The sequence below is a fragment of the Sander vitreus genome, chromosome 2, assembly GCF_031162955.1.
Source record: "Sander vitreus isolate 19-12246 chromosome 2, sanVit1, whole genome shotgun sequence".
In the NCBI taxonomy this organism is placed as follows: domain Eukaryota; kingdom Metazoa; phylum Chordata; class Actinopteri; order Perciformes; family Percidae; genus Sander; species Sander vitreus.
This window is the reverse complement of record NC_135856.1, coordinates 19,192,063-19,209,493: the sequence shown is the minus strand read 5'-3', so window position 1 is coordinate 19,209,493 and position 17,431 is coordinate 19,192,063. Positions and strand designations below refer to the sequence as shown.

The following is a 17,431-nucleotide window of genomic DNA, read 5'->3' as shown; positions in this document are numbered from 1 at the left end:
CTATGATGAATAGGCCTGTCTAAGCTAACCTAGCGGAGACCAATTAGAGAGAGAGAAGAAGAAGAAAGATAGAAACAGAAAAACAATGAGAGAAACTGAAGCAAAGGGTGAACAAGAGACATAAAAGATCGAGAAGGAAGGGCAGATAGGTTAAAAATGAGGTGAGGATTGGGGTAAAGTGGAAAGTTTAAGACAAAGCATGGTGGAGTATTGTTGTCTATGTATGTGTGTGTGTGTGTGTGTGTGTGTGTGAGCTGTCAGTGCTGAGAGAGAGGCAGTGTGAGAGGGGCTGGCCTCTTAAGTCTTAACCTCGTCTGCTGCTGCAGGAGAGACTTTGACAGCAGAGACGCACAAACAGGACTGACCCTCGCAAAATACTTCCTCCTCTTCCTCCTCCTGAGAAACCTTTTACTGCTGCACTCCTTGTTCCATGTCGTCCTCTTCCCACCCTCTTCCTGCTTATTATTCTGTTAGTCCTTAATACGTTAGCAGCCAAGCTCTCTTGAGCTAACACATTTAGTTTTGGTGACATTTTTTATATCAATAAAGGTACTGTCTGCTAGTATAGGCGTCCCTGGTTTATTGTTTTTCTTTTTTATTCTACTTTTTGTCTTGTGATTCAACCTACAGACATCTGATGACACCTTTCATTGTCGACATTTGCAGCTGTTTACATCTGCTGTGTCTGAAATAACTCCCTATTTGTGCACTACATTTACTTTTTGCAATTTTATTTGAGCACCAGATTTTTCAGTGTGACATTTATGCACCGTTTGGGGCCCTCAAAAATTCCCAAAATGTAGTGTGCAAAGCATTAACTTTACTTTCTTTAAAGAAACGTACAATGCAAAGCTTCATGGGAAAGTGAGTTGTGGGACATTACATCTGTCAGTGAAGACAGACAAATCTCTTTTTAATGCTCATTACAGAGTAAACTTTTAAATATGTTTATTATGTAAGGAATAAGACAGCGTCTGTTTGTGGTATATCTTTGCTGTGTAAGGGAATGATGTTATATGGCAGTAAAAGGTTTGTCAGCCTACGATTTGCGTAGTTAGCATTAGCACTGATAGCCAACCCAAAGAAGAAAATGAAAAGACTTTTTGATTTGCAGGCAATCTCTGAGAAATGCCATCCAAAAAAAACCCAGCTAAGACTAATTTTAGTAACCATGCTACAAGTTTAAAAGTGCAAAAATAGAGGATCTACTGCAGTGGTTCCCAATCCCTGCAACATTTGCTACCGGGTCGTAATAAAACAAAATGATTTGGCAAAAAAATGCCCCACAATAATTAATATGTGCACTCACAGTCACATCCCAAACAACAGGATACTGATATTGGACTGAAGACTAACTATCACTGTCGCGCATTTGCATCATTCGTCAGGTCATAATTACACCTAGTAAAGTTGACTTTTCTGAAAGCTCCAATATATCAAACTTGGTGCTTGATAGTACAGAAGTGCCGGAAAACCAACCAAACAAACAAACATGGACGCCTCATTTTATCATAAGTCCATTGTTTAAGGTATTTAAACCCTCACACAACCGTCTTGAGTTGTCTGATAATGAGAACATTCTCACGTCATAAACGTGGGAACCTTTCCCATCTCTACCATTCATCCCATATGATGTGAACATTGCATTATACTGCAAAACTTTGGCTCCATGTATAGGCCCAGTCTGGCCTGGGATCAAATCCCACAAACGCTTCCTCGCCTGTGTGTCTGCCAAGCTAATTTTCCTCCTTCAGACAAACATTTGATAAATGGCCTCCTCACTCTCCTCTTTTCAAATAGGAAAACTCTCCCTGCCCTTCTCCTTCCTCCAGATGATCACCACCATGCCCATCTCTGAGACAATTACAAACATCCTGCTTCCCATTCATCACCAACAATTAAACAGCATGGACGGAGGCTACTTCATAAGCAGAGAGGAGAGGGCGAGGAGACGAATGCGAGCGGAATGAAGTAGAGTCAACAGTGAGAAAGAGAGAGGAAGGCTGACAGCACAATTAAGGTTTTTAATTCTCTGCTTGAGTGGGCCGGTCCAGTCTTTATGCTAATTAGGATGCCACAGCCATGTAATAAATCTCTATGATCCAGCCTCATTTCCCTTCTGTCTCTCTGTCTGTCTCTTTCACACACGATCACACACATTTACAACAGCACAGAAAGTTCACCCATTACTTTGTATAGCTACACCCTTCGGCTGGAGTGTTAATAGTTTTGATAAAATTGTTTTTTCTCTTGCAATTTTTAATGCTTCCCTGAGATCTGAGAGCCACAGCGTGTCAGCACACACACCGTTTACTGGTTGGCCAAGCATTCGTCGCTTTGGCTCAACGCCTATACCACATGTAGTTTCTCTCCCTGTTAACTCCCTTTAGTGTTTTTCAGGAATATGGCTTGCATGCCCAGCGCTGTATAAACACACATACATCTAAAGGCGCAATAAATGCAGAAAATATTTTTTTCCTCTCCCTTTTTCCTCTTGTCCACTCATTTCCATTTGACAGACATGTCTAATGATAACATCTTCCGATGGGAAGAAAACAGCACAACAATCCGCAGATAATTGGGGGGCCACATTTAAAAGACGAGGAGAGAGAAAATGAGAGAGATAGATAAGTGGACAACTGTACACTGTTAAAGTAGAAACCAGCAGATATATTTTCACCCTCATTTAGGTCACGAGGACGCACACTAATCAGTGTTTTTCTTTCTGTTGCTTCTTACAAAGTGTCCCAAAGCCAATTTAAACACAAAATCTGCAGTTGTACGTTCATTAAATAAATGAAGGTCAAAACAGGTCCAAACTAATTGAGGCAGATTTTTATTTGAAGAAAGACACAATAAAATGATTTCACAGCAGAACTCAGCCATGCTGCGCAACCCTACAACCAAACATCCCAAGTCTGGTTTGAGTGGGAAACCTCTCCAGTTTCTTCTGCTGGTCCAACACTTTCTCATTGGTGGTGTCACTGTCAGCCATTTTGTGCTGCATGAGGGTCAAAATGGCCACCACCCCAACCACCAGGGCCAGGTGAAGCAGGTACAGGGCAACATGGACACAAGTCAGCAGCAGGGAGACACAGACGGTGGCAACGCACCACGGCCAGGCCAGGAGCAGCAACAGGGAGTGATACACGGAGCTGAGGACAAGAGCCGGGACGGACAGGACGAGTCTGAGCAGCGTGGAGGCCAGCCAGGAGTACAGAGACAGAGGAGACAAGAGGAGAGACACTGTTGCCTCACTAATGGATACAGCCTAAAAGAACAAATGCAAAGTAGACATGTGATATGATAATGCTGATAAAAAGCTTACGGAGCAACAATGGAATTTATTTGGAGTCGTGTTTTTGTCCACCTGGCAAATTTAGGTCCAATTCCTTTTTAGCTCCGTTTTGGTAACTCAAGGGAATTATTTGGCTCTGTAGCATCTAAATGCACCACTATGTTCACCAGATAGTCGCTTACTGTGATTTTTTTTAGCAGCATTTTTTCGTCGGTAGTGAAGAGGGAGACAGGAAATATGGGCAGAAAGAGGGACATGCCAGAAACGTTCCTGGCTGAAATTGACCATGTGTGACCACTGGGCTACCAGGCCTCTTCGCATTTGTATGTAACAATTTTTTGGGTCACGACCATGAAGTTGGAAGCACTATATTACAGCACATGTAGGCCTAACTACTTTGTATGTATATTTCCATCAACCTACCTCACAGGGATTTCCATGCAAGGTGTCATTAGACATCTGAGCCCTGTGAAGCCCTGACAAATGAGCAATGGACAGATATGCAGTCAGAGGAACAAAAAGAAATGGATGTGTCATGCAGCTGCCTTACAAAAAAACAGCAAGCCAAATTGTTGGACCGTATCAGTGTAACAGCTCTTCTAAAAAAATAAATTAAAAAAAGACATAAACTCACATAGGAAAAGGAGAATGAGAATGACTGTCAGCAGAAGCCTCATTTCTCCTACTCGTCTTTACACTCACAGGCCTGAAAATAAGAAACAAAACAAGTGAACACAAATCTGCTCTAATCTGTTCTAGCATTCACAAATAATTTCTACTTACCCAACACTGCTTCCAAACTGGATGCACTGTATGTCAGCTCAATCTGCTCCTCATACAGTACGTTTCACACTGCTCTATATTCTGCAAAGTTTCTCAGCTTTAATAATTATCTACAGGACTTGTAGCAAACATGCTCTCTTGTTCTAGTTTTCAAACAAGCATGGACAAAACGTCACAATTTATAAGGAATAAGGATTGCAGTGCCCCCTGTTTGAATGGAGGGACAATGACAAGAATCATTTCATGAACCTTATTATGATTAGCAGACCACTACAGGATTTTTAGTTTTTCTTACAAGGAGGAACCGTGAATCATCTACCTGCCCCATTACTCCTGCAGACACTGAGAAATGGAAGTAAAGGAAACAATATAAGGCACCAAACTTATGATATAGAACCAAAATATTTAATAGAAAAGTCACAGGAAGGAATACAAAAAGGTGAGAAGAATCAGGCTCATGTAGTGGCTGGAGAAAATGGGAAAAGGCCAAAAAAGAGGGAAGAGTCTCTCTTATATGTGAGAAAGGTGACAGCTGGCTTTTACTCCAGCTGTTGTCCATACCACACACACACATACACACACACACACACACACACACACACACACACACACACACACACACACACACACACACACAGCTCTGATCCTCCAACCTCAGCCCAGCAGGAGTCATTACCACCACTGGAATAATACGAAGGATATGGGCTGAGGAGGATGTTTTTTTTTACTCCAACCTTCACCTCCTGTCCTAAATTATCATCTAACCCCTCATCCTCTCTCAGACTCCATTAAGGTTAAACCCCCCTTATCATCACCTCAACCCATCGTTACCCTTCCCCTCCCTGCTGAGACGCCAAGGAGAACCTGCCACAAATAAATGCCAATCAGCTGCAGCACTATTACAGCTAAGTGGCATCTAGTCTTGGAACAGGGAGGGGAGAGACACCCTTATTTTACTCTGTTCAGATGTTGCTGGCAATAATCATTATTTAGTCAGTCAGTCATAACAATCATGCTCCTACAGCCATTTCTGCCATAACAATGATCATCCACCATTTTGAGTATCAGAGCTATCATCTAAATTATCTTTCACTGTGGTTATAAATTTACTTGAGAACACAACACATCTGGATTCCTGCAACTTAATGAGCCAACATTTACATTTTTAGGGATAAAATATGCCAACATGTGGCTATATTCCAGGTATGTGCATTACTTTGGCATAAAAGTTTCCATAATCAAAACAAGTGCAAGATGTGCTTTCAAACAACGTAGACATTTGACACCTTTCACCACTTGTTTTACTAAATATGAACTGAGAAATGCTGTCACTATGCCAAACTATCACTATCAATCTTTGTACCAAAGAGAAGTAAAGACAAGACGAACAGAAGGATGATGACAGAGACTAAAACACGCCACTGCTCCATCAAACTGCTGAGTGAATAACAAAGAAAGAACATTTGATGTCAGTGAAGTAGATAAATTAATCTCATCTCCTTAATCATCTGTCTCCATAAACACATGGGGACATTTACCAGAAACCATTTATTTTGCTATTTTATGTCAGTAGAAATCTTACAGACAAAATGCGACAGACAAAAAACTAGAAATAAAAGCAGACACTTCATACAACGCAAAACGTGTAAGAACACCATGATGGAAGAATTGTAAACATGTAATTAACGACTAAATTACAACCACAAGGGAGAATAACATTAAGACAAAAATATGGTAATTAGCACCGTACTGTAAATAGCTTTGTTACATTACACACACACACACACACGACATAGATCCTATTCAGTGTAATAATTATAAAGTAAAACAGCAATACTATACATAAATCAAGATATGCTGTACAGGATTCTGCAATGTAAAGCTCATACATATAATGTAACATGTACTCTGGGGATTGCAGGCTGACCTAAGGACAATTTTAAATATTCACTATGAATAATGAAGGACAAATCATTAACGTGCTAAGACACCATACTGTATGAATCTTTGCATCAGTCTAATCACACATAATTTATTCTTGGACACAAAAACGCCAGTGTCCATTTACATTGTTAGGAAAGTGCATGTCTTAGATACTGGATGTGGAAAGGATGTCTTCCACTAGGTGCTTGTAGACCCAGGCATCTCCCTTCAGCCTTTGGCGCCGAATCCCGACGACCTCCGGCCTCTGCAGGAGGCACACCTCCAGCTCAAACGCCATGGTTACCTTCCCAAAGTCGCCCCAGGTCCGACATTTTAGGGTATACCTAAATGAAAGGCGAAGAAGGCGACACAGAAACGTTAGGATTGGATCAAAGAGTGGGCTTTCTGATCAGAAAGGGGGGTTAGGCAGGTTTTCTTACCCTTTCTGTGTGAAATCTACGTTTTTCTCCGGCAGGATGGAGAGGATCTGGTTAAGGACCTGGTCGGGGTTGGTCTGACTGGTCAGGGTAACGTTGTACTGTACCTAGCGAAAAAAGAGACAAAGAAATGATGTGACGTGTACAATACTTGTGACGCAGAACATGGGTCAAGGTGTGCAACTTTGGCACGCTTTATACCTTGATCTTCCGCGGGCCGTCACGCAGGGCTCGCTTCTTGCCAGGAGTGAGCATGGTGATCATCTTATCCAGGCCTCTCTCCAGGGAACCGAACACCTTTCCTCCTCTCTTTTTCTTCCCGCTGTCTCCCGTAACAGCCATGTCCAATGACCGAGACCTAGAGAGCAAACAGGGTCCGACGTGTAATCACTTTGGCGGATCATTTGATCAAACTGCTCTTACCTTTCAACTAGATCACAGGTTTCAGTATTAGGACAGAAACGGCACTATTGTGCTGTGTACCATTTCTGTCCAATTCCTTAGTAATTTAGGTGATTATCTTACTCAAACTGACTAAGACTGAGTGAGCAAGGCTGTTGAAGGCCTCAGAGCCTCCACTCACCTTCGCTCAGGACTGAAAGCCAGTATTTCAACGTTTGCAAGCTCCTTGAACTCTGCTGCTCTTTTCTTATTCGGCTCTTTAGAGGCACTGCCTCCACCTGCAAACACACACACATACACACAGCTAGGCTTTAGTGACAAGAGAAGAGAACACATGTCACTACAGCCCACGTGGGACAGTGAGCAGAGGAAAGAGACAGCTACATCTGTCACAGCACACGCCTTGGGACAGAGGGGGTTGTGTGTGTGGACAAGTTTGTCAGAGGCAGCATGTCTGCTCTATACTTAGAACAGGACCGAGCCAGATTCCAAGGGTTTAACACCAAATAGGTCAGCTGCGGTGCGTAAACCGGCTTGTGGCCGAGTTTATAGAGGAGGCTAATGAGACCGGACATCTGAGCAGAGAATTCACATAATTAAGACTTTAATGATTCTCCATTCACATTAGTGTCCTTCATTCATAGATAAGTGAATAGAATTAGTTTCCTGATAATAACCTCACCTTTGAGTTGACAATGATAAGTGTGTGTGTCCATTTTCAGGCAATTCAGTAATGACAGCTAAATTATAGAAATATGAGAGGCTTTGGAATGAAAAAAACAACAAAAAAAACAGGCCCAATAAATGAATTTATTACCAGAAGACAATTTACTTGCAAATGTGTGGCATGTGGACGTGGCACTTGTGATTATGAGAGCTGCATGAAGACGGAGTGAGGGACAGATAAATGAAAGAGAGCAACGTGGAGAGGGGCAGTTGGCTAATGCAAATAATCTAATGGAGATTGTACTTCAAGACCTTGTTAGGAACAAAAACAATTACAGTATATAAATAAACTGCATGATGAACTGAAACTCTGTGTTGTATGTAATTCATTGCTGCCATGGGTTGAGTAAACAAGAGACTCCTCTTACCTTTAGGTGTGACTGGATTAGTTTTGGCGCCATTGACATTAGCATTTTGATTGGGTGTGGTCAACACCTTTTTGTTGGCCCGTGCATTCTTTTTACTGGACGCAGGAGTTCGAGGAGGAGGCAACGCAAATATTTCGACATCTTTCTCCTGCACAGCAATATTCTCCTTGTTCTCACTGGTTTGTCCCTGGTCTCTGTCCCTCCTCTCCTGGCGGTGCTGTGCCGTTGTTCGACCCCTCTCTGGGGTCAGGCTGTAAACACACTTTTTCTCCACTGAAGGAGATGCCAGTCTCTTTAGGAATACAAAGAAGAGATACACATGGTATGAGTAGATATCTCTGGAAGAGAACAGTCATGGCCCTTCACCATAGCAGCTAACAAGGTTTCTAACCCACACATAAATCTGTAAGGATATGGAAGACAGCGAAAACGACAAAATGCATGTGTTCCAACTTTCACATACCATGTCTTTGTTGTTTGCAACTGAAACCCACGGGCAATCATCAATGTAGTCTGAGCAAAATTCCAGAGAACCCACAATAACGGCATCTTCATCCTCGCTAAAGTGAAGGGCTTCCCTTGTCTGAAAGAGAGAGAGAAAGTAAGAAATGGAAAGTAAAAGAAACAAGACAAAAAGATATACAACAACACTACTGTACTGGGACACATTAAGTATGTATAGATAGGGTAGAGTCATGAAGACAAGTCAGTAGCCCAGAAAAAGAACAAAGCATTTTGGGAGTTGTGATCCAGTCTGACCTGTAGTCCCTGGTGCAGTGGAGAGCACGAGTCCTCACAGACGGCTGGTTCAAGGCGCAGGCGAACAGGTTTGCCCCTCTGCTTCTTTGACAGCAGCAGCAGGTAGGTGGCTGTGGTCTGGTCATACCGCCACTGTAGGAGTTAAGATGTAATAGACTGCATATCAAATAGAAAGTATGTAAAAGATATTATGTTTGCACAGAATACAAGGGGTGCAGAACGTTTAACATGTTAGTAGTTTTCATGTCACCGTCCATATCACAACAAAATCAACTGATGATGAACTGACCAAAATAATACGCAAATGTGAGTACAAACAGAAACACACCTCCTTGACCAGCGCTGTGGTGCTCGCCCTCGACCGTTTCATGTTGACAGCCATCTCAGTGATACAGTCCTCATCTATGTGGCCGAGCTAAAATAAAAAAAAATAAAAACAGGTATGTTCACACAAAATCCAAGACAGACACTTTTTTTATTCATTTATTTTTTTATTACAGTGGGACAAAAAAGTATTTAGTTAGCCACCAATTGTGCAAGTTCTCCCACTTAAAAAGATGAGAGAGGCCTGTAATTAAAAATCATAGGTACACTTCAACTATCAGAGACAAAATGAGAAAAGCAAATTCCAGAAAATCACATTTTAGGATTTTTAATGAATTTATTTGCAAATTCCTCTGGAAAATAAGTGTTTGGTCAATAACAAAAGTTCATCTCAATACTTTGTTATATACCCTTTGTTGGCAATGACGGAGGTCAAACGTTTTCTGTAAGTCTTCACAAGGTTTTTACACACTGTTGCTGGTATTTTGGCCCATCCCTCCATGCAGATCTCCACTAGAGCAGTGATGTTTTGGGGCTGTCGCTGGGCAACACAGACTTTCAACTCCCTCCAAAGATTTTCTATGGGGTTGAGATCTGGTGACTGGCTAGGCCACTCCAGGACCTTGAAATGCTTCTTACGAAGCCACTCCTTCGTTGCCCGGGCGGTGTGTTTGGGATCATTGTCATGCTGAAAGACCCAGCCATGTTTCATCTTCAATGCCCTTGCTGATGGAAGTTTTCACTCAAAATCTCACGATACATGGCCCCATTCATTCTTTCCTTTACACGGATCTGTCGTCCTGGTCCCTTTGCAGAAAAACAGCCCCAAAGCATGATGTTTCCACCCCCATGCTTCACAGTAGGTATGGTGTTCTTTGGATGCAACTCAGCATTCTTTCCCCTCCAAACACGACGAGTTGAGTTTTTACCAAAAAGTTCTATTTTGGTTTCATCTGACCATATGACATTCACCCAATCCTCTTCTGGATCATCCAAATGCTCTCTAGCAAACTCCAGACGGGCCTGGACATGTACTGGCTTAAGCAGGGGGACACGTCTGGCACTGCAGGATTTGAGTCCCTGGCGGCGTAGTGTGTTACTGATGGTAGCCTTTGTTACTTTGGTCCCAGCTCTCTGCAGGTCATTCACCAGGTCCCCCCGTGTGGTTCTGGGATTTTTGCTCACCATTCTTGTGATCATTTTGAACCCACGGGGTGAGATCTTGCGTGGAGCCCCAGATCGAGGAAGATTATTAGTGGTCTTGTATGTCTTCCATTTTCTTATAATTTCTCCCACAGTTGATTTCTTCACACCAAGCTGCTTACCTATTGCAGATTCAGTCTTCCCAGCCTGGTGCAGGTCTACAATTTTGTTTCTGGTGTCCTTTGACAGCTCTTTGGTCTTGGCTATAGTGGAGTTTGGAGTGTGACTGTTTGAGGTTGTGGACAGGTGTCTTTTATACTGATAAAAAGTTCAAACAGGTGCCAGTAATACAGGTAACGAGTGGAGGACAGAGGAGCCTCTTAAAGAAGTTACAGGTCTGTGAGAGCCAGAAATCTTGCTTGTTTGTAGGTGACCAAATACTTATTTTCCAGAGGAATTTGCAAATAAATTCATTAAAAATCCTACAATGTGATTTTCTGGATTTATTTTCTCATTTTGTCTCTCATAGTTAAAGTGTACCTATGATGAAAATTACAGGCCTCTCTCATCTTTTTAAGTGGGAGAACTTGCACAATTGGTGGCTGACTAAATACTTTTTTGCCCCACTGTATATGTGAGCAGTAAAACAACAATTCTAAAATAAAAAATATTCATATAAAAAATTTTTTTTTTTGGAAAACCCTTTTGAAAATGGATCACATTTTCAGTTTGAAATGTAAAGATCCTAAAGTAAAAGAGGCAGCATACTGTCCCATTAACAATTAAAAGATACTATGGCGTTTGCGATTATGCAGTTCTGTTTATACGTTTATGACTGTATGTGTAATATAGTGTTTTCGTGTATGTAAGAATGTGTGTGTGTGTGTGTGTGTGTGTGTGTGTGTGTGTGTGTACCGGCTGCCTGCTGTGCCACGCCACGGGGCTGTTGTAGTCTTTCATCACCCAGGGATGGTCCAGCAGATGTCGAACACTAAGACGCCGCTTGGGGTCCATCTACAGGACACACACGGAAACTACAACTCAGTACGCAAGAAACTACACACCCAACAACCTACAATGTGTCTAAAATACTTAGCAATGTTATCAAATGAATACAATTTTTATTCCAGTTATGTAAATTCCAAATTCCTTCTAGTCTTCCGTTATGGCAAGTGACAATGTGTTTTGGTGAGTTCCAGTGTTGTGCAATAACTACCAGTCTGCTAACTCAAGGAGTGAAATATATGCAAAATAGCCAAAAAGTGAAAGACATGGGAGAGTGCGTCTTATTATTATTATTATTATTACGTACCTGCATCATCTGGTTGAGGAGGAGGACACTACCAGGAGACAGCCACCGGGGGTTTTCATATGTACCTCTCTGAAGAGATAGAAGACATACAAAGACACACTGTAAGTGCTTTTAAATAAGGTAATGTCTTTAATGTAAAGGTTAAAATGAATGTGATGTCATAGTTAAAGATTTTAGTCAATGTTTTTGTTCCTCTCGGAACTAAAGTTCTCTGTTGTATAAAAAACACTTTGAATTACAGCATTTCAAATAAATTAAATGTCAGAAATATTAAACAGCTGGGGAAACGTCAGTGCTCTTACTGTAATCTTCCTGTAGAGGACCATGCAGTTGTCGTCATCAAAGGGCAGGTATCCACAGAGCAGAGCGAACAGCAGCACTCCCATACTCCACACATCGGCCTAGAGGTTACACATCACACAGCACTATTTCAGCTTTACAGTAAAGATTTCACAGCTCAGTAGCACCGAGTCATGCACCAGCGAATATGAACAGCACACCATGAAAAAGCAGAATTCTGGAACACCCAGGTAAACATGACTTTAAGTGGAAAAACAAATGCAAGTTTTGTGGGTTTAAATAAGGGCAAATCTTGAAATTGCAACCCCGGTGGTTCTAAAAGTTGTGAACAGCATGCATCGCTCACCTCTGAGCCAATATACGCTTTACCCTGGATGAGTTCAGGAGCAGCGTAGGCAGGGCTTCCACAACATGTCTTCAGCTCAAACCCCAAACCTCCCTATCAGAGAGATGACCTCATGTACACATCATGTTTATAGGCACTAATCACTATGTAAAACACTTGTCTTTAGGCATCAGCTTCAATCTAGAATGTGAATGGCAAAATATGTGTTTGGCAATGTAAAACCTGTTTGTGAGACCAACCAAATACATTTGCCTCCACCAAAAAATATGTTTTTATACCCCTCCCCCCTCCTTTCTCTTTGCTTGTACAGTTAACAGGCCAAATATGTTTGACACTAACACAATGAGAAAGGGAATGCGGTGATGTACCTTAGGTTTGGCACACAATCCAAAGTCTATAAGCTTCAAGTTGTGGTCTTCATCAATCAACAAGTTTTCCTATAGTTCAAAGAAACAAGCATTGTAGCAGACCTTAGCATTAATATTCAGTCACAGTCAAGCAGGCACATTTTGTCGTAGTTTCTCTCACGTGTCACATTCTCTCAGTCACTCTTTCAAAATGCAATCAGTGGTTGTGTTTACCGGTTTGAGGTCCCTGTGTGCGTAGCCCTGGCTGTGGACGTAGGCCATCGCAGACACAATTTGTCTGAAAAACACCCTGGTCTCCTCCTCTGACAGACGGTCCTTTGCTATGATGTAGTCAAACAACTCCCCACCTGGACAGTACTGAGGGTAAAGAATGGACAGAGGGAGAGAAAGATGCAAAATTGCTGAACATAAAACACACACACACACACACACACACACACACACACACACACACATAGTGTGCTTACCTCCAGCACCATGAAGATCTGGGTGGAGGTCTCTATGACCTGGTAGAGACGACAGATGTGCTGATGACTCAGGTTCTTCATGGCCTCAATCTCCACCTTCACACGGGGCAGGTCATCCTGGGGTGACAAACAGTTTGCTATTGTTTTTTTTTTTTTTCAATGAATAATTTGGCATTTATTCCGTATCATTTTTTAAAATTGCTCAGTTTTTTACAATTCTATTTCATGCAGAACCTAGGAAGATCAGATTCTGAGTAGCACTGAGTAACATTTGATATTATTGTTTATCGACTTTCAGTGGAATCATATTGTGATTATATGAACATATCCTGTCCTCATTTTACAAAACTCTGCTGTCCATTTGTTAGTACGTTTTTAGAGTGTTATCTAATGTAATTCATAATAGTGGAACACCATCAATTGCATTGGCAGTAAATTTATTGAGTGAATTATTATTTAATTGATGAAAATAATTGTTGCTAATACTTTTATGTCAAAATTCTTCTGATTTTGTTCAAGTTTTTGTTTTGTGTCAAGTTGACCCGTTTAATAGAAAACATTTACAACGGATTTAGCACAACCTGAGTGGGCAAAAGGTCTCTTTGACTCACCCCGAGATCCTTCTTGTTCATGATTTTAATGGCAACATTCTCTCCTGTCAGGATGTGTCGACCCAGCTTGACTTTAGCAAAGCCTCCTGACAAACACACAATGTTCATAACACACATCAGAGAGGATATGACACCGACAGAGCTGTTTTACCCACTGACACACATTGCCATTACCTGAGCCGATAGTCTCATAAACCTCATAGTATTTGAAGAGTTCGTGGTGCTCCGTTCTTTCCACAGGCATCCTCCCCGCTTCAGCCGCACGATGATAAACCTCACTGCGGAGAAAGAAAAAGTTTGTAGCAGCAGTGTTAGCGCTCAACTCACTAAACAAACTCATCTCAACTGGGAAACACACAACTTTATTTGAGTTCAAAACAAACGTTAGCTAGTTAATCGCTAACATTTTCTAGTACGCTAACGTCAATTGACGCTAAACGAAAAGTAATAAAAGTAACGTTGGTAAAACCTACGTTACTGACAGCTAACCGAATATCCCTTTTCGACATTACGATTTTACCTGAATGTGTATGAAAAGGAGAGAGGAAGAAGGTACAAATCAGTTAGCAACCATACGCCACATTGATGAAAAAAAGCCCTCTGGCAGGATGTTTTGTTACAGAAGTTTGAATTTCGTACTACGACGTCATGATCGACGTTGACTCTATTTCCTGCTTCCGGTTTGTGCGTCGTGCGCACCCTTGTGGTGGATAACAGTACTGCGGTCTTGAAAAAGGTGTTGATTTAACTTTATGGTTCTTTTGGAGGCTGTAGTTTATAGTGCTGCTGAATTGTAGAGCATTAAACTGACAGGTGTTTTCATCCTTTTGTCTACCTTTGAAATAGATAGGAGGGATAAAATATTATTATTATTATTATTATTATTATTATTATTATTATTATTATAGAAACACCTCTCATTGCAAATTACCATCAAGTTGAATCAACAACTCTCAACAAAACAATTATACGCTTTATAAAGGTAGACTCCATTAGTTGGGCCTACGTGCATGTATAAAGATGACAACAAATTAAGAGAAAAACTTGAATAAATGTGAGAAACATATGAATGGAGATGCTTCCTCATAGGTGCACTGCATGATTCATGTAATTCAAGTTGTTTACTAAAGTAAAATTAGCAAAACCACAACATTAAAATATTGTTGTGCATCAGATTTGTATGCAATTAAAATACAATACGTGGCAGAATGACCCCTGTCAGTGTTTTATTATCATATCCTGGATACTTTTAATGTGTGAATGTGTAAGCAGTACTTTTATGTTGTAGGTGGTCAAGCTGGAGCTCGTTTTAACTTTTTGTATAGGCTACTTTTGGGTAGGATGCATTGCTGAATGGTGGTGACACCTTTCCAAAAGATCTTGGTTAGGTCTGAAATTTACCTGCAAACATAACTTCATGTGCATTCATGGGCAGGTATATACAACCTGTGGGATGTTGTGCTAGGCATGTGGCTGCAGTAGATATATTTATGGTGTCAGAAGGTGTGTTCGCCTTCACCTGCACAACTCCTCAAAGCCTGTAATTAGTAAAAGGTGAGAGGACAGGTCAGAGACCAATGGATGTATTTTACCAGAACCCTGCCTTCTTGTCAAGCCACGTGTAATGACTATATACAACCACTCTCACTGTCAGAGGTTTTCTTGTTAGCTGTAAATGCCACAGTAACATTTTTTCTCTTGATCACTGTTCTACAACAACTTACTGCACCTGTTCTTGTCAATTAGGGACAGGTCAGGTCTAAACTGAAGAATAGCATGTAAGTAGTAAGGCATCATGCTTCTTATGGGTCTCACAACAGGCCACCCCAGTCATGCACTAGCCTGTAAAATGTAAGACATTTTGACAGAGTAAACACATCCTGACACTTAGCCAACACTGACAGACAGCTACAGAGGAATTTCTGTGATTGATCGGTGGTCGTCCTGTGTTTCTCATGGTCATTAGAGAAGGAGTTGGTCGTTAGGGAAGTAACCGGTGGTTAGGGGTCGTCCAGGTGTCAGTGGGATGACACAACCCGTTATTTGGTTTCTGGGGCAGCTGGCCAGGTTGGGACAGAGAGACATCAAACAACCCACAGCTGGAGGAAAAAAGATGGTGGATGGAGTGTAAGGAGAGGAGAGAGGGAAATGGAAATGAGAGAAAAACTGGGAAATCGAGAGGAGAGAAAACTGTAGAAATCAGATAGTATGGTGATGTAAGGGAAAAAAATCTTTCATTTCATCGCTGTGTTTTTTTGCCATTTTGTTTTATTTTCTTCTTTGTTTTTTTGTGAAAAATGTGGCCAGCACATGACACACACAACAAACTATCAGTAAGGGCTCTTTCATTCCCAAATCTGCATGAGCTCACAATTGTACAGCACATTTTAACATATTTTCAATGTACTGTAACATACTGTAACCCAGTGGGTGTTCCCCCCTTTGGGTCCTTTTATTTTTTTTTAAGATTAACTTTTTATTATTTTTTTGAACATACAGAACAGACAAATACAACTGAACAAGAACAACAACCCTCTCCCACCCCCACCCTCTGCAGTCTCAAGGAAAACAAAAACAAACAAATAAACAAAAACAGAAATCACACCTTGCCCAGTCACTCTCCTCTAATTCTTGTGATGCTGAGGTCATTAGGACTGATACTTGTGCTGCTGCGTTTTTCCATAGGTCTATAGTTGATGATTTAGCTTGCTGTAGAAAGCTCCAGCATAACTATGTCCAGAAAATTTGCCAACCACTGTTTTAGACAAAGCATGTGGGGGGGGGGGGGCGCAGTTGATCCGGCTAGCCAAATTTTCTTCTGTCTCCCAAGGTGTCGCTCCCATTTCTTTACCATTGGGAGTTCTCCTACACATACTTGCATCAGTTTAGCATAAATCCTGGACACTAATCCTCTCACAGGAGAATCAACAAGCCATTTAATGATTGGGTGCATCTCAAGACTGTTCCCCCATGGTACTCCATAACATTTTAGGGCTGATCTTAAGCGAAGATAAAGGAAGAAGGATGTCCTAGGGACCTCAAAGCTAGCTCTCTGGTCTTCAAAACCTAACATACCTTCATCATTGAATAGGTGGTCTAGAGTATAAATACCTCTGTCACTCCACTGGTTATAAACAAAAGGTTTGTTACCAGACATTGAGTGTATGTTGTGCCAAATTTGGGTGTTCAAATCTTTGGGTCCTTTTATAAGATGCAACTCAGGAGAAACTTTTTTTTTCATGAATTAAAAAAAAAGAAATGGCTGTAATGCTTTTGAAGGCAAGTTCTGTTACAGTCAATGGTTTTAACAGACGGCACAGGCCTTCCACAGCCATGGCCAGCCTGTGTTGAGGGTTTGCAAGTTAAGTACAAGCTTCAGTACTGAACCAGTCAGGCATATTCAATGTAATTATCTGAATCGCAATGTCATCGCACCAAAAGCTGCAAAAGATGAGAACTAAATCATCTGTACAGATTATTGTAGTAGTTACGTGTATGCATGTAAGACTGTATGCTTGTGTACATGTCACGGTTTGAGTTGATCTGTGTGCTAAAGAGCTGCTGTGCCACTTCCAGCAGCTCTTAGGGACTCAGCTATTAAGCTGTCATAGTGGAAAACAGACGTTGCGCCCATCTTGGACATAATTCCCAGTATTCCCTGACAGACTTTTGAAGGTTCCCAGAATGTCTGTGTCATAGCTCAGTGACTACTGGGTATTCAGTGCAGGGGGCCGGCGTCTTAGATATGGCTGTGTGCCAGAGAGGGAGGGAGAAAGAAAAAAATAAAAGCCTGTACTGTGTTTAGATGGGTTTAGGCTATAGTGGTAATGCTAATGGTTTGAGTTGCAGAACATCGGTGTCCTT

At 41.4% G+C, this 17,431-nt stretch overlaps 1 protein-coding gene and 1 long non-coding RNA gene across 2 annotated transcripts; both read right to left on the bottom strand.

Moving 5' to 3' along the window:
• Positions 1-3,722: 3,722 nt before the first annotated feature.
• On the bottom strand, positions 3,723-4,205 carry LOC144529904 (uncharacterized). The gene is made up of 3 exons (XR_013503064.1): positions 4,082-4,205; positions 3,933-4,004; positions 3,723-3,774 (listed from the first exon to the last, which is right to left on the bottom strand). It is a non-coding gene; the product is annotated as an uncharacterized LOC144529904 (long non-coding RNA).
• Positions 4,206-5,610: 1,405 nt separating this feature from the next.
• On the bottom strand, positions 5,611-14,200 carry melk (maternal embryonic leucine zipper kinase). The gene is made up of 18 exons (XM_078259853.1): positions 14,088-14,200; positions 13,742-13,845; positions 13,568-13,653; positions 12,957-13,073; positions 12,703-12,846; positions 12,490-12,558; positions 12,122-12,214; positions 11,778-11,876; positions 11,476-11,544; positions 11,079-11,177; positions 9,025-9,111; positions 8,697-8,828; positions 8,401-8,520; positions 7,938-8,229; positions 7,025-7,121; positions 6,643-6,799; positions 6,445-6,548; positions 5,611-6,348 (listed from the first exon to the last, which is right to left on the bottom strand). Exons 2-18 carry the CDS (start codon positions 13,809-13,811, stop codon positions 6,171-6,173), a joined length of 2,013 nt encoding a protein of 670 aa, XP_078115979.1. The 5' UTR covers positions 13,812-13,845; positions 14,088-14,200; the 3' UTR covers positions 5,611-6,170.
• Positions 14,201-17,431: the final 3,231 nt, after the last annotated feature.

What these genes read in the sequence shown, in the direction of transcription:
- melk (XM_078259853.1), bottom strand. Translation starts at nt 13,811, where the DNA reads ATGCCTGTGGAAAGAACGGAGCACCACGAACTCTTCAAATACTATGAG. An exon ending in GATTGTGTGCCAAACCTAAG is followed by an intron (nt 12,215 to 12,489) that starts GTACATCACCGC and finishes TCTCTCTGATAG; the next exon opens with GGAGGTTTGGGGTTTGAGCT. An exon ending in TTGCAAACAACAAAGACATG is followed by an intron (nt 8,230 to 8,400) that starts GTATGTGAAAGT and finishes GTATTCCTAAAG; the next exon opens with AGACTGGCATCTCCTTCAGT.